The 21,992-nt window shown below is 34.2% G+C and overlaps 1 protein-coding gene across 8 annotated transcripts in view; it reads left to right on the top strand.

The window, feature by feature from the left end:
• Window positions 1–21,085, top strand: part of LOC136039159 (uncharacterized) — a 32,502-nt gene extending 11,417 nt beyond the window's left edge. For 2 of the 8 annotated variants that reach the window (XM_065722664.1, XM_065722665.1), the window contains exons 2-4: window positions 611–1,725; window positions 3,705–3,829; window positions 13,796–21,085. In XM_065722664.1, the coding sequence (XP_065578736.1) occupies window positions 1,665–1,725; window positions 3,705–3,829; window positions 13,796–13,930 (321 nt within the window). In that variant the 5' untranslated portion in view covers window positions 611–1,664 and the 3' untranslated portion in view covers window positions 13,931–21,085. Of the gene's footprint in view, window positions 1–610; window positions 1,730–3,673; window positions 3,830–10,319; window positions 10,451–13,795 lie in introns of all 8 variants that reach the window. The other 6 variants (XR_010620381.1, XR_010620384.1, XR_010620383.1 and 3 more) reach the window with 6 other exon arrangements.
• The last annotated feature ends 907 nt before the right edge of the window (window positions 21,086–21,992 follow it).

The raw sequence follows: 21,992 nt of genomic DNA, 5'->3' as shown, positions 1-21,992 counted from the left end.
TTCTCAATCACACCCTCTGCCAATTAATCTAGGTGGCATTGCTGATCAATTTTGCATCTGTGATATATCCTGTATGTATAAACAATGTAAAAAAAATACCAAAGGACTGTTTATCAAATTTTCGGACTTTTTATATTCTGTAAAGTTACAGATTTAGACAATTATATATGCACATTTTTATTCATTTTTATATTTCTTAAACTTACTGTTGTTAACTTTAAGACTATTGCTATAAAAAAGTGTTTTTGAAAATTGTGACAGTATGTGGATAAATTTGATATTTACTAAATATTTTCAATTTCAAGTCATTTTCTTACTGTAGTTTAAAAATGTTACTTGGCTGAGATATTTGTTTTCAGGAGCTGAAGGGTTATAAATTTTGGGCTGCTGAACAATTTTCTAATGTCAGGTTAATCATTTTAAATTCAACAAGTCCAAAATAAACAAAAGAGAAACTGAGTTTTCTATGTTATTGTAAGTTATTAGTAAACGGTACTATGGCTAACAACAATTTTATTAGGACTGTATTAACTTAGACTTTCACTGTTAGTTGGTTTTATATCTTTAATGTATCTAATACTGTTTTATTAAAATTTTTGTCTGTTTGCAGGACTTTGGTCTGAATACTTCAGAAACAGAATGGGAACAAGTATTGGACTGTTGGAAGCTTTTTTCACATCATGTAAATCATCTAAAGTTCTACAAGTATAAAATAAATGAAAGACAGCTTGAGAGTTTCCTTTGTTCCTGTACTTCTTTAGTGAGCCTCACTGTGAATTGTTGTGATTGTGCTGATTGTGACACGGATTCACTTTGTGATTTAATAAACTTAGCAAATGTAAGCCATCTTGAAATTAAGGATAGTTCATTGTTTTACACTGAAACTTCACTAATAAAGTTGACCAACTTCATGCCAAAACTAGCTCACCTTTCAAGGTATTTGTACCCTCGGTACTATCAGAACAGTAATAGTACAGATTTTGGGTTTGGAATAGCATGGCATATAATTGAACCAAGATTTACCACTATCATTTCAATTGATGTTTGTGCTTATAAGAAAAACAGTGACCATTTAGTTTGCTTACTAAAACTGCCAGATTTGAGACTAGCATTGTTGAACCTGGATTATCAGAACTTTATTTTTCACCTGAATTAACCTGAAGCTGTTATTTTTAACCTGAAGCTGTTATCAATGCTATTGTTGCTCACCAAACCAGATTAGTCCATCTAAGCAACGATTTGTTACGCTTTTTTTGAAATTTCTAGTGAAACTTTTAACTTTGTCTGTCATTACGTGGAAAATTTAGTTACATTTTGTTCCAATATTGTAGTACCTGATTTCCATGCACTTGAGTCTTTAATGTAGTTCAAGCAACTTATAACTTTTAAAATAACAACCATTAGTAAAAGCCATTTTCAAAGGTGGGAAATTTTACAAAGACAATTTGATAAACCTTTGAATAGGCAGTTCATGCATTTAGACATAAACTTTATCTGGTGTTACAATTGAATGGAGTGCCTCCAATTTATTGCCTCACAGCTCCTAAAATTGACATTTCTTAGTTTACCATCATGCCCTTTGGATGAAAACTCATTTAGACTGTTAACTACTAATTTAGTCAATTTGGCTGTTCTTAAAGTGAAAAACTGTTATATAAGTGACAATGTCTTCATTGGACTCCCAAGATGTTGGAATTGATGGTCCGAGACTTATCAGTTTGAAAAGTATGTAACTAATTTTTATTGTAGTTTAGCCATAGTGACCACAGATCAAATGCATTTATTTTTTACAGAAGCATTATTGACAATAAATTCTTGTTGATATCCTTACATTTTTAATTTGTATTTTTTTTTTCTTTATTATCATTTGTCTAAATTAGAAAAAAAAAAATAGGAACTCTAAAGAAATTGTCTTATCAGTCAAAATCAATGTATCAGTAATGACTCAGTAAAAAGCCAAGTTTATTTTATGTTTTTCTCTAGACATATTGCATTGAAGGGATTGTTGTAGAAACATCTGATGAAGTGTGTCTGATTTGAATTGAACTATAAGTACATCTTGGTAACTGTCCTAGATACGTGATTGAAATAACTGGAAAGGATCCACTCTCTTTGGGGGAGTTAGGGAGGGGGAAGGTTAATTCTAAAACATTAAAAAATGAGGTATTTTTAACTTACAAAGAAATGATCAGATCTTTATGAAATTTCATATTTAGAAGGACCTCATAACTCAGATCTCTTATTTTAAATCCTGATGGGATCCAGTGCCATTGGGGGGTGGGACCAGAAATCTTGAAAAACGCTTAAAGCAGGATGAAACTTGGTGGGACGAACAAGCACAAGTCCAATATAAGTGACTTAAAGAACCGGACCGTGTCGGCTCTCTTTGGTGGAGTTGGGGGGGGGGGGGGGATTTAAAAAATGAGGTATTTGTAACTTGCCAACAGGTGGTGAGATCTTAATGAAATTTGATATTTAGAAGGATCTTGTGCTTTAAAAATCTCATTTAAAATCCTGACCAGATCCAGTGACATTGGGGGGAGTTGGAGGGGGCAACCAGAAATCTTGGAAAACGCTTAGATTGGTGAGATCGGGATGAAACTTGATGGGAAGAATAAGCTCAAGTTATAGATACATGATTAACATAATTGGAACGGATCTGTTCTCTTGGAGGGAGCTGTAGGCTGTTAGTTGGGAAAAATTGAGGTATTTTTAACTTAAGAATGGGTGACCAGATCCTAATGAAATTTGATATTCAGAAGGAACTCATGTCTCAAAGCTCTTATTTCAAAGCCTGACCAGATCTGTTGAGATTGGGGGGAGTTGGAGGGGAAAACTGTAAATCTTGGAAAAACGCTTATAAATGTTGTAGATTCATCATTGCAGTAACCAGACTGGATCCGCTCTCTTTGGGAGAATTAGGGGGGTGGATCAGCTCGTGGCTCTTCCGACTTTGTCACTAGCGCCATATGAGCTCTTAGCTCTTGTTAAAAATCCTATTTACTATTTTCAGTTGTTTATCAATAGCTTCGCCTACCACCATATTCAAAACACTCATTTACCAGACTATTAAAGCCTGGGGAATTATTGTTTTATTCCTTTATCTAATGTCTTTAGTCTTTTCTTACAAAATGAATTTTCTTTCACTTCCTTATTGTCAAATACCGTAGCAGGACGAGTACTTTTCTGATGAATAGCAAAAGGTCGCAAAAAGTATTATATTGTAAAACCTGGTTTGAAACTTAGAAAAGAAGTTTCTAGGGTGCCATTAAGAGCTCTGTAATAATAATAATAAAAAATAGATCACTAGGCTATATAGTTTAATGTATAGATTTTATTTTGCAGATTTTGTAATTATAAACTGATAAATATTTATACTTACTTGTAGGGAATGTTTTAATCTGCTCTTAAACTGGTGATTATTGTTTTTTGGCATTCTTTTGCCCTCAGTTCTAAAATTTCACTCACCTGAATAAAATATTGAAGTGGTTATTTTCAAAGCATATGAAATATGCAATAACCTATTATTTTTCTATATAAAGAACAAGAATTTTTTTTTATCTACCCTAATATATACTTTTCATTTTTCTACAATTTAGTTCTGCGATTTAAATCGACAATTTAGATTTAAAGGCATTTATGAAGTTCAAATTTTATTTTATTATAATTCCAGATTAGTGATGATGACCTTTTGAACCTTGTAGGACAACCAGAGTCATTTAAGCAATCTGTAGAAGAGCTGGATTTGAGGGGTTGTGATGGAGTTACTGATTTGGGTTTGACTCAACTCCTTCCAGAATTAGAAAGACTGTTGGTCCTCAACTTGGAGGTAATTTTCAGTTGGCTCTTCCCATTATTCTTTCTTTTTGAGTACATTGTATCTTTAATATTGCTGTATTTATTTATGTATTTATTTCTAATCTTTCAAACAAGTACACAGAGACAGAGTACAAAATAGAGAAAAATAAATAACAAGAGGAGTAACAAAAAAACAAAACAAAAACAACAACATCATCACCTAATAAAACTGTACAGTTGTTTCATACATTCAATTCTAAACATCAATGTAAAAACAAAGATTTGCAGATGAACGTTGAAATTTGGATCCAGGGGGAGAGGGGGTTAAATGAAGTAAATTCTTTTTTAAATATGTAATATACAAAAAAAAACGAAATTGCAATATATATCAAAACAATTAATAAAGATCACCAATTAAACGCTGAACATACTTTTTAACTTTAAAATTACTGTATAAGAAGGGAATGTCCTGCATGGAAACTGATTTTGTGGTTATGTTTCAAAATACGTTTTGACAGAGCTTTTGTTGGGTCAGCTTTTTGAAATTTTGCATATTATTGCTGAATTTCTGTTCTAAGAGGATAGATAAAGTACATATTTGCAAATTTGAAATATACTGAATGGAGTTTACGTTTATAGTTTATATGAAAATCTCCCAAAATGGTGTTGTGCATACGAAATGAGGACAATTACTCATTACTGCAGGGTAGACTCTGATAAGGTAGCCTCTTCAGACATTGTTAAGCTTTAGTTGATAATTCTCTGACGTATGTAGCTGAGACCGTGGATGGATATCCGCGATGAGAATCTTGAAAGGAAATCGCCCCAGAGGCACCGTGTTTATCATGTTTTTTTTTGCAAGTTCTTACTAATAAATTTCTTTTTTACGTTCGAGAGAGAGCAGTAATGTCCTTATTTTTCACAGGTGCCTATAACTTATCTCATCACCTAGGTTTTATCTTTGGAAAGTTTGATGTGGTTTTGGAATGCTACTTGCTTATGTTACTAAAATATCTTCGATAAGAAATAATGCCTGAAATTATTGTTCGTTTCTGAAGATTAAATTCATGAAAAAACGGCAGTGCGGAAGTACGAACGGGGCCAATTTCTCAATTCCAACATGTCTGGCGAGGCTTCGTAGACCCCCTATATGCCATTCCTGGCTCTGGAGGATAAGGTCTGAAGATTGGGCACTGATAAAATTACCGGTTCTGTTATACATTAAATTTAAAAAAAAAGCAAATTTTTTTTTAACGAAAAGTAAGGAGCGACATTACAACTTAAAACGAACAGAAATTACTTCGTATATGAAAGGGGCTGCTTCCTCATCAACGCCCCGCTCTTTACGCTAAAGTTTGACTCTTTCTCTTAACTCTATTTTTTAAAACAGAAAAAACTTTAGCGTAAAGTGCGGGGCGTCGATGAGGAAGCAGCCTTTTGCATATACGAAGTAATTTCTGTTCGTTTTAAGTTTTAATGTTGCTCCTTACTTTTCGTTAAAAAAACTAGTTTTTTTCTTTAATTTCTGAACGTTTTTGAATCAATGCATGTTTTGATTTTGGCTCTTTTTTTTTGGCTGAATGGCTTTCTCATAGTTTTGATCGAATAATTTTGAGAAAAAAAGGAGCGGGGGAGGAGGCCTAGTTGCCCTCCGATTTTTTGGTTACTTAAAAAGGCAACTAGAACTTTTAATTTTTTACGAATGTTTTTATTAGTAAAAGATATACGTAACTTACAAATTAGCTTACGTAACGAACTTCTGTATTCTCATGTTTTTATTACGTATATGAAGAGGTTCACCCCCTCTCTCTTTACACTAAAGCTTAAATGTTGTCCCAATTTCTTAAGAATGACCCCTGAATCACAAAAGCCGTAGAATAAATAGTTGAAATTACTAAAAATACTTTAGCGTAAAGAGCGAGGTATTAGGAGGAGGTGAGCCCATCTTGTGCGTAATAATTTCTGTTCGTTTTAAGTTTTAATGCTTCTCCTTACTTTCAGTTGAAAAACTTTTTCATATTTATTTTTTCATTGTTTTTTTTTAATTATGCTGGAAAATCCTGTGCTCCCTTCATGAAAATTTTCCTCCCCATGACAAATTCCTCCATTGAAAGTTCCCCCAACATATCCCCCTTTTATCAACCCCTCCCCCCACAACCTAAAAATCCCCCCTGAAAACGTCTGTACACTTCCAAATAACCATCACTATATGTAAGCACTGGTCAAAGTTTGTAACTTGTGGCCCCTCCCACGGGGACTGTGGGGGAGTAAGTCGTCCCCAAAGACATAATTATAAGGTTTTTTGAGTACGCTGAATAAAATGGCTATCTCAGAATTTTGGTTTGGTGACTTTGGGAAAATAATTAGCGTGGGAGGGGGCCTAGGTGCCCTCCAATTTTTTTTGACCACTTAAAAAGGGCACTAGAACTTTTCATTTCCTTTAGAATGAGCCCTCTCGCAAGATTCTAGGACCACTGGGTCGATACGATCACCCCCGGGAAAAAAACAACAACAAACAAATAAACACGCATCCGTGATCTGCCTTCTGGCAAAAAAATACAAAATTCCACATTTTTGTAGATAGGAGCTTGAAACTTCTACAATAGGGTTCTCTGATACGCTGAATCTCATGGTGTGATTTTCGTTAAGATTCTATGACTTTAGGGGTTGTTTCCCCCTATTTTCTAAAATAAGACAAATTTTCTCGGGCTTGTAACTTTTGATGGATAAGACTAAACTTGATTAAACTTATATATTTAAAATCAGCATTAAAATGCGATCAAAATTCCATTTTTTAGAGTTTTGGTTACTATTGAGCCGGATCGCTCCTTACTACAGTTCGTTACCACGAACTGTTTGATGGGGAATTCTTTTCCCCCGCCTCGCACCGGTTAATTTGGTCTGAAGTGATGGGTGAGTACAGACGTCCAAGGAAGATTTCCAGCGAGAGGTTTTCTCCTTTCTGCGACGATTTTGTATATTTTAAGGCCATAACTGTTCACTTCATAACTTACTTAGGTTGTTTTATTTTGAGGATGGGAGTGGCGTTGTCACCACTCGCCAGCATTTTCCATCCGAATTCTACCTCACTTACTCTAATAGGTTGTCAAAATGTTGGATCAGCAATATTCCAGGAACTGCTCAGAGCATTAAGTTTAAATTTTCAGGGTATGTTGAGGGTGATTTTGTAAAAAAAAAAGATGCTATGTGTACTGTTAACGCTGTTACCACTGTAAAAGTTCTAATATAACTGGTACGACTAGTATTACTACAGCGGCCAGTGCTTCCACTTCTACAATTTTTCGGGAGATCTACCGAATTTCTTATCCATCTCACGACGAAAAAAGAAGATAACCGAAACTACCGAAAATCTCCAGAAAACTTAATCCCCGGAAAATGTTACTTTGTGGTGATTCTTTGTTTTTTACATGGCTGTTGTCTAGGGTCTTTTAGTTTTCTGGGGCAAAAAAACGCAGCCACGTCACAGGTAGTTGGGACAGCACGACCTTAATTTGTTGGTACATGTATGAACGTCGCCCACTATCCATTCCACAGTGGTTGCATTGATTTTCTTTTTTGATCGTTTGAAAACACCCTAGGTTTGTAGTTATTTCAGTTCATAAACTAACCACAGGTATTGGCTAGTACCAAGAAGATCGGAACAGGATAGGAAGTAGTACTATGTGGGTTCACCTTATTCAGTAGGTTCAAAGTGGTCCGAAGTTACTAAAAATTGAATGAAATGTGACAAAGAAATAGACTTTGTCTGCAGTTGCAGTTGCAGGTCCTAGGTTATCAACCCGCCTACCTTAGGTTAGGGTAAACGGGTTGTTAATGGAATAAATGAATGCCCTTTGACATGTACCAGGTCTGAAATTCTACAGGAAGGGGACGTTTACCGTAAGTGCCAAGTAACTGAGAGTGGACCTTAATCTCATAAAAAGCCATGCGATAGACACAGATTAGCTGTGTTCGTTTTCGTCGTTTATCTCGTTTTTTATTTCCTTCATGTATAGCCCTTTGTATTTAAGCCCTTTGTTTTTGTCGTTTTCATACCTCGATTTTTACCATAATAGCGAAACGCCAGGTTCTTTAAGTTCTTTAATTCAATTAATTAATTCACACAACAAAAAACATAATAGCAGAGCGAAAAACGGATGAAAAAACTCCGTTTTGCTTCCCGTCAATCTTCTAGAGTGTGTTCTTACTGCTTTTCATAAATTGGTCCTAAACTGTTTTCAGCCGTTTTAAACAGCGGTGGGAGATGGATGGCCAAAGTGAACCCAGGTATTCCTTTGTTTTAATAAATGTAATGGAGTGTATGTATTTGAAAGTTGTGCTAATTTTATATATTTTTTTGCAGTTATATGAATATTAATGAGCTGCAACTTTGCGTTTTCCCTTTATCGTTCGTGAATAACTGTTTTGGGATGGTAGAAAAAATGTCTTGATTCAGCAGTTTTAGTGTCTGAATGAAATACGACTATACTTAGTTTCAAAATCAAATATGTTTCATTAATTTTTTTGGGCTTCGAACTGCTTCTCTTTGCCAAGTTCGAGGAAATCCCGTTTTTCTTCCGGAATCGCTTCTGGCTCCTGTAGATCTGCTCTCTGAACTTTTAGAATGTGGTACTGTATTCGCAAATTACTCGAACACTTCCAAAAACATAATACAAAATAAAAATCATTTCTACTAAAAATTCTACTCAATCTTTAGAGCCATCTACCGATTACCTTCCAAAAATCCCCAAGGTTTTACAGATTGTTTGAAAAGAGGAAACACAGACTGTGGCTAAGTATATTGAGGTAAAGTTTAAAGACAATATTAAACTAAATCAAACTCTATTTGTAAGTAGTTTGTCAAATGGGTGTATGAGTAATATCCCAGGAACAACTTGGTGTATTAAGGAGAAACTTCAGTGGTGGGTTTTGGGAGATGTTGAACCGACCAAAAAGTCACTATATACATACTACTACAATTACTGTTACTCCTGAATCTTATGGTATTAAGGTGAAACTTTCAGGGAGTATTTAGGGGAACCTTTAACTAAATCAAAACACTAGCATATAGGTTTGCAAAAGGGCATTCAGGCTCCAGCGTTTCAAAATATACATCTAAATATTCTATATCAAAAATAATATTAGTAAAAAAGAGTCTAAAAACTAGTAAACTTGAAAATAAAACACTCGAAAAAATGAAAAAAGCTTGATTTTAAGAGAACTAAGTTTAAGAAAGAGAGAATAAGTAGTAACAATAATCGTAACGCTTTACTCTTCAATTCTTAGTTTATTGGGCTTGAAAATTAGTGATAGCTTAAAATATCTGAGAAAGAAAATAATGCTAGAAAAAAGGGTCAGTAATTGGACCAACATTGATTCATTTAGGCAAAGATTAGACTAAGAGAGGCAAAGAAAATGAAAGTAGGAACCTTAAAAGTTGGCTGAATTCGCCAATAGACGATCATTTAAAATATTTTTTAAATATATCATATAATTTTCCATTTAAAAATAATATTCTTTAAAAAACGCCTAAAAAATATACCAATAGTACGAACAAAATATAGATCAAGAGAAGAAAAGAAGATTAAATGCGAAAGATTACTGTTTACATTAAGATTTATATTCAATTATATTCCTCTATAAGTTAGTTTAATGAGAAAATATTTTTTTCTGAAAAAGTGAGAAATACGGTGTTTTAAAGAACGGGGATCATTGTTCAGTAGCCGGTTTGTTTCCCCTCCAGGATACAAAACAGGCAAAGTGAAATAGCAGTTATGCATTGCAGTCTAACTGGAAGCAAATATAGCTTTCTAAAGAATAGAGGCTTTCTAAAATACAAACAAGAATTCTGGTTCTGTAATGTTTAATACAGAAGAGGAGATAAAAAGGTAATTTTACTTTAGGAGTACTTCTGCTGAGAAGGAAATACTACAGATGGATTTTTGGAACCTGTTCTGGCTACTAAGTCATGGAACGGGGGTGATTATTTTTAAAATCGGGTAAAAGGGATTTTAGACCATATTAGAGAGCCTAATGAAAATCTGGGTCAACGTCTGCATTGGGACACATTTGGGAGAGCTGCCGCTAGAAATAAACAAACATTGTTTAAACTTTTTTTAGAACAACAAATTTGTATTTATTTATGGACGTCTGGGCATATTTCTTACTAAAGGAAATAACAATTTTGTGAACAGAATCAACATTTTGTGAACAGAAAAACCAAGTCAGCTTGAAAAAAACGGATAAAATGTTGCACCAGAAATAAATTGAATGTTTCCACTAGGTTTCTTCTATAATGTACGAAAAGACCGCTATTAGACTGAACAACTGATCAGATTTAAATCCCAGATTCGAAACGAAAGAAAATTAGAAGAAATATTAAAAAAAAATTCAACAGAAAAAGATGATTGAGGAAGAAAAAAAAAAGAACAGGCTCTTTTATTAAACTGATCAGAACCGATTGAAACACCAGATTCAAAGCGGTAAAAATAGAAGAAAATTTCAATTGGTCTTTTTTTCAGACGATTAGGATATCATTACCAAAGACGAATGTATCATGTTGGTTACCTTTGAATTTGTGGGGAGAGATCAGCGACATCCGCAAGACCAACAGGCTCTTTGAACAATTTCTTATATTGCACAAGTAGAAATGGTAAATTGATTATTGTGAAGTTGTAAATTGCTAAGCCACAAACAAATCCTCTTAGAAAATACGTTAAGCATACTAGATGAAAGTGTGAATAAAATGAATGAACTTCTAGAGGTTTTGCGAGTTCAGGGTGATAGAATAGGTTGGAGAATTAACGTTAAGAAGACTAAGTCACTAAGGCTAGGAATAAGTGAAGAAGAAAAGGTGACGTTGGGTAACGAAAATATTTATCAGGTGGGCAGCTTTGCATAACTTCGTAGTATTATTAGTAAAGACAGTGGAAGCAGTGAAGAAGCTAAAAGTAGAATAGCCAAGGCTTAGGGTGTTTTTTCACAGTGAAAAAAGTTTTGAAGAATAGGAAGATAAGTCTACAAACCAAGATGAGAATATTGGAAGCTACAGTGATGACGGTGGTCAAATATGGCTCTGAAGCATGGGCGCTCCGAAAAGCGGATGAAGATTTACTAGATGTTTTCCAGAGAAATTGCTTACGGATTGTACTGACTGACCACATTTCAAACAGTAGACTGTACAAAAAATGTGGTTCAATCCCGCTTTCTAGGGCTGTAATGAAAGAAAGGTTGAGATGGCTAGGTCACGTTCTGTGAATGAAGGATGACAGATTGCCAAAGATTGTCCTCTTTGGCCAACCGTCTCAGGCTAAACAAAAAGCAGGTCTTCCTCGTCTGGGGTGGGAGGATGTCATAAATAAAGATTTTAAGGAAATAGCAACTTCCTGCGTGGATGTAAAGAGGGAGGTTTGGAATAGATTGGGATGGAGGAGGAGCGTGCGTAGCTGTGTTGGCCTCAGGCGGCTTGGTGCTGCGGTGAGTTGTTAGTAGTAGTAGTAGTAGGAACCATATAACAGGAACCGGGATGGGTATTAAGTTGGAACTTCCTGGGAATGTCAAGGGGGATGTTGAAATAACCGAAAGGCATAATGTGCTTACTACTGTTACTACTTCTATTGAGACTACTAACACTGCTACGGAAGCAAATTGTTTTTAAGGCATAAAATACCGTAATTCATCATCAATAAAAAAATGATTAGGATAAGTTGATATGGATAAGTTCTTAAATAGAACTCTATAAACAATAGCTAAATAAAAAAAAAATGTTTTGAATAAACTTATTTAACTTCTTTGTTTAATCTAGTTTCCTCTACTGTCAGTCGTACCTTTGAATTCCAAAACTAGAGACTAAATTTATGTACCCCCTATGTATAAAAGCAAACAAATTAAAATTTTAAAACATATCATTAATTTTTAAGCTGCAAGAGTGTGTTGTTTTCTTGCTCTACAATAGTTTTAAATGTCCTGCTATCCTTTCATAGCTAAGATTGAATTCTATGAATAATTAACCCCTGTCTTTTCGAAGGAAATTGTAAACTTTTTATCAAATTCTTTTTTCTTTTAGAGTGTCCGCTCTTGAAGTAATTGTGTAAAAGATTAGGAATCTAGTTTTCAGAAAGGAGGGGACTGAAAGGGTAGCAGTCAGGGCCGTATCCGGGAGTTTACCGGGTTTGAACCCTTTTTGGTGTTCGAAACTTTTTCGTCGGGTCTTAGCGGCCATTTTTTATCTTGCTTTTCTTATTAGCCTATTAGTGGTTTATGTTTTTTGCCGTTTGTTCTTTTCCTTTCCTTTTTTGAAAGAAAAAAGTGGACACAGATACCGGGTTCGGACCCTTTTCTCTGTTTTTAAGCTTTTTTATCGGGTCATAGCGGCTTTTTTTTATCTTGCTTTTCTGATTAGCCTTAAATTAGTGATATAGATTGTTTGCCGTTCTCTTTTTTCCTTTCCCTTTTTCGAAAGAAAAAAAAGGAAAATCAGTGGACACATACTGGGCTTGAACCCTTTTCTGTGTCCGGAGCTTTTTTATCGGGTCGTAGCGCTTTTTTTGTCTTGATTTTCTTATTAGCCTTAAATTAGTGATTTTCCTTTCCTTTTTTTGGAAAAAAAGTAAAAAAAAGTGGACACACATACCAGGTTTGAATCATTTTCTGTATTCGAAGCTTTTTTATTGGGTTGTAGCGGCCATTTTTTTTTTTTTTTTATTTTTTTTTTTTTTTTTTGCTTTTCTAATTAGCCTTAAATTAGTGATTTGTGTTTTTTGCCGCTTTCTTCTTTTCTTTCCTTTTTTCGGAAGAAAAGGGTAAAAAAAAAGTAGAGACACATACCAAGTTTGACCCCTTTTCTATGTTCGAAGCTTTTTTTATCGGGTCATAGCGGCCTTTTTTTTATCTTGCTTTTCTTATTAGCCTTAAATTAGTGATTAGGTTTTTTTGCCGTTCTCTTCTTTTCCTTTTCCTTTTTTGGAAGAAAAAGTAAAAAAAAGGGGGGCACATCAGTGTCCATTTTTTTGCAAAGAAGTGTTTTTCCTTGTTACTCCGCCACAACTTATAGTGTCTTCCAAAAATAATTTTTTCATCGCCAATCGGTATTATTCCCGTCCTCTTGAGTCCTTGACTTGCCTTTCTTCATTTACTACTAATTATAAAATATACTGAATATGCACACAACCGCCCAGAGAATGTTTTAAAAAATGCTCAATGACAGGGCAAATTATCAAACACGGCGAACAAATACACTGAGCAGCGGTAACTGTAAATTGTAACTTCTATTTGAGTTTGCTCCAAACAGAAAATAATTAGAAATTATAATCGGTATCGAACCTTATTGGAACAGTGATGCTGTAATTTTGTCCTCCTTTTCGAAATATCCATTTTAAATATTTCTGTTTCTTTATTGTCCCATTTTATTTTAGTTGACTATCTTTCTAGTATAGCTTTCAGGTTTGTTTTTTTTTTTCATAGAATACCGATGAAGGAAATTGAACCCATAGGCCTCTGTCCTTGTTGAATCCCAGAAGCAAAACGACTGGAAAAGAAAAAGGGAATAAGATTCTAAATTTTAGTTATATAAAAACCTCTAACTTGGAATATGCAGCACTGGATGTGTTAATCCCCAAAAAGACGGGTCCATTCGATATTGTGTAGATTTGAGAAAACTCAATGCCCAGTTTCTGAATCAAATAGATACCCAATACCCAGAATGGAAAAAATTTTTGAGTCAATAGGCTCCACAAAATCTATTTTGACTTACGATTTTTTAAGAGGGTAGCCACTTTTAATTTTTTTTTCAATTTTTTTTCTCATTTTTCACGAAAAAAAGAAGAGCTAAAAATGATAAAAATGAATTTGAACGGCCAAAGAAAAAAATGTCTTCATTGGAAAGGCCAATGAATGTGCTGAGAAGCAGTCTAAAGTAATAGTGATTTCCTTTAAATGCCCTTGAAGTTTTGTATTATATTCTGCAATCATGAGTCATATTTTCTTTCTTTCTTTCCAGGATTGTCCTGAAGTGACTAGCAAAATGCTTGAGACTGTGAAGACATATTGCCCAAAACCTTGGTACCTACTTACTGATGTCGACTTTTCAGATCAACTCGACTTATTGGATGCTCTGCCTTTACTGGAAAATTAAATTTTTCGTAAAATCTGATTGGAAAATCGAAATGTTATTATTGACTGAAAGAAGTCAGAATGAACTCGTCTCTCAAGTTAAGAATGCCTTATTTGATTTTTGTTCAACAATCAATATTAGCTGATCATTTGATATGCATATCTTCTAAAACCGTGTATGCTGCAGTTTTTTGTCCTCCTTTTATATATCCTCCTTGAATTTTGATGATTTTCAAAATGCATGCATTTCCCATGGTTCACCTATCAAAGGCATACCATATTCGACTACTTAGGGTAGGCGTGCCATTATGCTTGGGTCAGGAATTCTAAACACCAAAATCCATAAGAGCTAGTGTGTATTTCTCTGATAGCCCTAATTGATAATGATCGCTAGGAAATAACTCTTAAGATTTGAAATGTTTTTACTTTTGAGTTGACAATGGCTTATTACAAATTACTTTTACTTATTACTTTATTACTTATTACTATTACTTACTTATTACTTATTACTATTTTTACTTATCATTACTATTACTTACTATTACTACTTACTTTTTATTACTATTTATTATTATTATTATTGACTATTTATTATTTTAACTATTTTTTATTATTAACTTTTTATTAACTATTAACTATAACTATTAACAATTAACTGTTTATTATTATTATTACTATTTATTATTTTATTATTATTACTACTTACTATTACTTATTATCACTTATTACTAATTACTAATTACTTATTTACTTATGAGTTGACAAAAGGCTTATTTGTCAACTCACTTCTTATTTGTCACTTTTCAACTTTGTCAACTTATTTGTCACTTATTTGTCAACTATTTGCCACTTTTTCACTTTGTCAACTTATTTGTCACTTTTCAAACTGCTAAGTCTGGGACCATCAATTCCAACATCTTACCAATATCAGTAAAGACATTGTCGCTGATATAACAGTTTTTCACTTTAAGAACAGCCAAATTGACTAAATTAGTAGTTAACAGTCTAAATGAGTTTTCATCCAAAGGGCATGACGATAAACTAAGAAATGTCAATTTTAGGAGCCGTGAGGCAATAAATTGGAGGCACTCCATTTTATGGAAACCAGGTAAATTTTATGTCTAAATGTGTTAACTGCATATTCAAAGGTTTATCAAACCGTGTTTGTAAAATTTCCCACCTTTGAAAATGGCTTTTACTAATGGTTGTTATTTTGTAAGTTATAAATTTGTTGTAGTACATTAAATACTCAAGTGCATGGAAATCAGGTACTACAATATTGGAACGAAATGTAACTAAATTTTCCAGGTAATGACAGACAAAGTTAAAAGTTTTACTAGAAATTTCAAAAAAGCGTAACAAATCTATGTTTAGACGGACTAATCTGGTTTGGTGAGTAGCAATAGCATTGATAACAGCTTCAAAGCTATTGTGAAAAATAAAGTTCTGATAATCCAGGTTCAAGGATGTTAGTCTCAAATCTGGCAGTTTTAGTAAACAAACCAATTGGTCATTGTTTTTCTAATCAGCACAAACATCAATTGAAACGATAGTGATACATCTCGGTTCAATTATACGTCGTACTATTCCAAATCCAAAATCCGTACCATCACCGTTCAGATTGTACCGAGGGTACGGATATCTTGAAAGGTGAACTAGTTTTGGCATGAAATTGGTCAATTTTATTAGTGAAGTATCAGTGTAATACAATGAATTATCCTTAATTTCAAGATGGCTTACATTTGTTAAGTTTATTAAATCACAAACTGAATCCATGTCACAATCAGCACAATCACAACAATCCACAGTGAGGCTCACTAAGGAAGTACAGGAACAGAGGAAACTCTCAATTTGTCTTTCATTTATTTTACACTTGTAGAACCTTAGATGATTTACGTGATCTGAAAAAAGCTTCCAACAGTCCAATACTTGTTCCCATTCTGTTTCTGAAGTATCCAGACCAAAGTCCTACACACAGAATTTTTTTTTAAATAAGTAACAATATTAGATACACTAAAAATTTAAAACCAACTGACAGTGAAAGTCCAAATTAATACGGTCTCAACAAAATCATTGTCAACCATAGTTCCGTCTACTAATAATTTACAATAACAAGAAAACTCAATTTCTCTTTCGTTTATTTTCGACTTGTTGAATTTAAGATGATTAACCTGACGTTGGAAAATCGTTCAGCGGCCCAAAATTTATAACCCTTCGGCTCCTGAAACCCTGAAAACAAATATCTTAGCCAAGTAACATTTTTATGATACAGTAAAAAAAAGACTCGAAATTGGAAATATTTCGTAATTGGTAAAGAATTGGTAAAGATCTCCAATTGGTAAAGATCAAATTGGTAAATACCAAAATTGGTAAATATCAAAATTGGTAAATATCAAATTTACCAAATACCAAAATTGGTAAATACCAAAATTTTGGTAAATACCAAAATTGGTAAATATCAAATTTACAAATTGGTAAATAAAAAATTGGAAAATATCAAAATTGGTAAATACCTCGAATTGGTAAAGATCAAATTTTTCCGAACACTGGTTAGTGACCTTTCAAAACAAAATACCAAATGGCTAGCCGGTGACGTGAATACTGACTTATTATCTAATTCTGACCGATCTGAAAATCTTTCTCGATTCACTGCCCGGAGGATTCCATCTTGCTGATAAAGATCTTCTATTTACTTGTATTCACGGTCGTGTTGGTCTTACGTCCAACCTTGATCATGTAATTGTGTCAGGTTCAACTCTACTTTCATCAATGGTTCATGTCGACGACTCTAAAATTGACAACGATCATTTACCAGTTACGTGCCAGCTATCTTGCTCCATGACGAGATCTGTGCGACATAACTCTCCCAAGTGGTTCTCAATTTCCAATGTTCCACTTTATGTATTGACATTGTCCGAGTTATTATCATCTATTAAAGTGCCATTCCACTTATTGCAATCGTCTGTATAACCGAAAAGGACTCTGCCGTCTTTATTCTAGTTTTTGTGCCCCTGCTGTTTTTAATCTTTCTGGTTTTGCTTTCCTCCTTCGCAAGAAGGATACAAAGAAAATACTTTCAGGATATTTTAAGTATTTTAAACATTTGCTGCGTCTGCCTCGGTGGTATCAAAACCATACAGTCGTTTCTAAATGTGACATCGTTGATGCGCCCTCGCGACTGAAACAATTACCTGCAGATCGTGTCTTAAAACTCAGCAAATGATTGTTTTTTTTTAGCCCTTTTGGCCATTTTTTGAATTGACTTCATTTATTTATGTTGTAGAATCGTATGTTTATGATTTTTTTCTTGTTTTTTGTGTTTACTCCACAGTTTTATTTATTTTGTAGGCTATAAATAAATTTTTATTATTAAGAAAGAAGCATTGGAATTCTTTTATTTGTGAGCCACTTGTAGATTTACCTTATCCATGATCCCTTTTTACATTGTTACATGATCCATTGTTCCCTTTAGTCTTCGGTGCCAAAAGATTGACAAAGGTTAATAGTGACAATTATTTTTCAGAAGAATGTGTTTTCCTTTTTTTGATGGACTTTATTTCCTTAATTTTGAAAGTGGTAAAGAACAAATGTTAAAATAAAAACTTTATTTTTAAAAGTTTAATAATTTTGCCAGTTAAAGCAATTTACCGCATTATTACGCTGAAAAAAGACAAAACGTCGCCAAAAGTAGATGGTGCTCGTGATTTTCGGCGACATTAGCGCTAGTTTATGCTCTTATAAGTTCCCTATGCTCTTTGAAAAGGATGTTAGTATACGCCTTATATACAGAATACATCGGCATTTTATACGAAAAACCAGTCACTTACTGCGTCTGATGTAACAAAAACAGAAAGACAAGTCAGTGGAGGATTCAACAAATTTAAGCCATGATGTAACTTCTTCGTCTGAATTCAGCAGTTTTTCTGAAAAATCCGGCATACAGCTTGGCTTTACCTTTCTTAATTACGAAAACTCCACCAAGACCTTAAAAAAATGAGATTTTTAAAATCCTATATTAGCAAGATACCATATCATAAAATCTCAAGGCAAAGCTACCACAGCAGCTGACAATTTTCCCCTAGCACTGTCCTTGATAATGGATGTTAAATCTTTTTTTCACAATTTCTAGGACACCACCTCTATTTTTGCTGTTCTGTAGTGCAGTAGAAACTTCGGTTTCCCTTAAAACCGCTCCCTGCCAGAAATGAAGAAAATAAAAGCGAAAGAGAGTACATCAGTGCGTGCTACCCATGCAAAAAAAGGGGTTTTCCGTTTTGTCCAAGCCAGGGGCCTGTAATATTCTTGTATAGTTCTCGGCAATGGTGGTTCTAGTGGTATATTTTTATTCCGATCAGGCGTGATTTTGAAGGATTTCAGGCTAATTTAAAAATTCAAATAAATTGGTCTTTAAAATAACATTTTATAATTTAGACTAATCGATACAATAGTTACCATTCCTGAATCTGCTATAAATGACAATTTTTTCCTCACTAGCCAGTTTATGTGTTTTTAAATTTTCTGTTACTGTGGGCCCTGATTTGTTCTTTACAGGGTCGCAGCTACTGCTCCAGATGAAAATTAGTATTAATTATAATTGATTACTTGATGTCATTTGTGTTCAAGAACACTAGATAATAAAACAATTTAGTCGATTTTTGTATTAATAAGTGCCAAAAGACCATGTTAACACCTTTTGTTTATTATAGCAAATAATTAACTATAGTCAATGATAATGGGCTTCTGGAACGCACCCAATGATGTGCGCTTGATAAATTATGTAAACAATAGTCTTACTCGCGACTATAGAAACATGCGAACGAATCTTATTTGACAAAACACTATAATAGCCAGAGGGGAAATTGGCAAATGGGTACTGAGTGCTCTTAGGATTGGTGGTGCCAAGGGAAAATTAATTACAACGCCTTCCTCACGACTCGAATATAAGCAAAAAAAAAGCCGAATACAAGTGAAAATTTGGTCAACGTGGGCAAAGTCCCAGTCAAGGCGCTGCCCCCCCTCCCGGCCACAGCACCCAGGGCAGCTGCCTAGGTTGCTCGCACCCCCTTTGAACGGCCCTGAATGGGTACCGGTAAAACCCCCGGGAAGGTAAACAGGAAGAGATGTGAAAGCACAGAAAGGCCAAGAAGCAAACATCAGCTCCTCTGGTAGACTGTAAATTCTAATGCTGCATCCTATCCTTTCATTTACCGAACTGTTTCAGTTTTTATATTGATTGTTTTGTTCTCTTATTGATAAAATAATTTTATTTGCGTCTTGCCATGCAAGGAAAACAATTCTAAAGAATGATTTGGATCCTCGCTGAGGCAAAACAAAGGAGGTGAGGTCTAATGGGGGAGGGGACTAGGGAACCATCGATTTTTATCAGGATTGATTTTGCAAAAGAATAATTGCTACACTCGAAAAGGAGATGTTCAATGGCACTACACGCGCAAAGTGGAGTATCACTTTTTTCCGTTCTTCAACATGAAGTAACTTCGGAAACAAAACGATATATATTCGTGACTCGTTTTCCCAAAACGTCCACAAAGGTAGCTTCCACAGATATTTTGCATAACAAAAGCAGTAGGACCGAATTTGCTTAATATCATATTTCTGAAGCACTCTACAGAAAGGTCCAAAATACAGAATATGCGGTCGCGCAGTTGCGTTACACATTCAAGCTAAATTATGTGTTTAAACGGGTTTCTTTCCAACACTGCTACCATATGACGTAGGAATTCATTTTTGCAGGGGTCAACAATGAACAGTCGGGTAGCTTGCACAGAAGTCCCGAAGGGGAGGTCCTAATAAGCTAACGAAGACACTGCTTAACAGTAGTATCTCTGGATCTAATACATACATCAGTCGAATTATTTCATTTAAAAAGATTAGTTTTCCAAAGTCTCAGTCTTAGCCGTGTTGAAATGAAGATATATTTTCCAGCATTCATCATTTAAAATTCTACTCAAGACGAGCAATGGCATGGCAAGGCATAATTACGCGTCATCATAATAAACAAGGCTTAGATTCAAACCACGAACTATGTGTGATCGTACAATTTGCGATTGTAGCTCCATTACTGCGCTGTTTAAAAAAAATAGTTAAAACAAGGGATCCTCTACGATTTATTTTACCTAAACGATCTTCTACAGCAGCTCAGAGGTCTCCTGTATATCAATCAATTTTATTATAGAACTCCGTCCCTTTAAGCGTGACGTATATAATGACGGAGACCACACTGCCTTTCCATAATAGAAATACAGAAGAGGGAATAATGAGGACTTTTTTCCCAAGACAGTGAACGAACAAAACCTATTTGAATATTTCGGCCCTACATCTAAGAGCCGTCTTCAGCAAAGAAAATAACAAACAATAACGCACTGACAATAAAATTCTCGGTTAAAAATACAGTTTTTAAAATAGCCAAGGCATCATCACTTCCTAACGAATAGTTCAGCCAAGAGTCTTGGCTGAAGACGGTCCTTAGATATAGGGCCGAAATATTCAAATAGGTTTTGTTCGTTCACTGTCATGGGAAAAAAATTCTCATTGTTCTCTCTTCTGTATTTCCATCCCTTCGGATGTCCCTCTATTTCTTTCTGCAAAGGCACTATTTCGTCGCGTCTTTTCTGTTTAGTAATCTCTCTCTCTCTCTCTCTCTCTCTCTCTCTCTCTCTCTCTCTCTCTCTCTCTCTCTCTCTCTCTCTCTCTCTCTCTCTCTCTCTCTCTCTCTCTCTCTCTCTCTCCTTTGTTTTTATTTTTCCTGTTTCCTGGTTTCCTATTGTTTCTACTTTTTTGGAATTCTTCCCTTACTGATACCTCTCTCTTATTCTTAATAAAATTGTTTTCAGGAATCTTCTTAACTTTTAAGGTCCTAGTTTACTTTTTTTTCCCTCAAGTTCTAATGTCAACTCTTGTCTTTCGTGTTTCTTTACTTTCTTGCTACTTATTTCTATTATTATAATTACTACCAAGTTGTTTTTTTTCTACTGTATGCTAGTGTTTATTCTTTCTCATCCTCATTTCATATGTATTGTTTGATTTAGGGTACTATTTATGGTTCTTTTAGTGCTTTATTATTGTGTTGTATGGCCCATAACAAGTAAAGCTGCTTGGGCTGAATAACTTTTTAACGTTTGTAATAGTGTTTTAGTATTAATAAAATTATTGATTGATAGTCTCAATATCTTATAAACCGATTAGATAACATATATATCACTCCAACTAAGATTGTAAATAGTGACTGCTAGGTTACCATATAAGTCCTCATAGACTCATATAACTTAGAGCTTGGCCCCTCTTTTATAGGCTGAATACAGGATATATTCTTGGACCGTCGAATCAAATGCATGGTAACTACCAGTCTGAGTATACTGTACCATAATATCATATGGTGCAGTAAGCTTGGGTTGGTCAATCAGATGATCACTGCTAGAATCAAGAGCAGCTCCGCAGATATCATCAGTATTTTACTTAATTTCTTTTCCAACTTTGTTATAGCAGAGATAACCATACTTCGCATCGCAGCAAGATCACTATTTTCACGACTCTGAAGGCTGCATTTCGTTCCCTGAGAGCGGTTTTGTCGTATCTGCGACTTTTTCGGGAAGTGTAGCTAGGACTGCCATCTAACGTCGAATTTTTTTCTCTATCCAATTCCGTCGACCATCTTGTTGTATCTCAAGTAGAAATGCCTCAATTTTAGATTTCTTGTTGATCGTATCTCACATTTTGCTGTTTTGTTAAGAGTGGTTTTGTCGTGTATCATATAGGAAAATTACATGGGCATTATTTGTCGTAACTCCATCGACATACACTTTTGAAGAAGAAAAGATTCAGTAAAGTTCCACAATGAGACAAACGGACAATATTTACATCTGCACAAGCTGCGCAATATTTACGGGAATCGAAGTATCTCATTTTTGTGGAATTGACTAATATTTCGTACCAAGAGTATAATATATTTTATATCTTACATTATATAATATTATTTATATATATATATATATATATATATATATATATATATATATATATATATATATATATATATATATATATATATATATATATATATATATATA

Source organism: Artemia franciscana, chromosome 19 (genome assembly GCF_032884065.1).
Source record: "Artemia franciscana chromosome 19, ASM3288406v1, whole genome shotgun sequence".
NCBI classification, from domain to species: domain Eukaryota; kingdom Metazoa; phylum Arthropoda; class Branchiopoda; order Anostraca; family Artemiidae; genus Artemia; species Artemia franciscana.
This window is presented reverse-complemented; position numbering and strand designations above follow the sequence as displayed.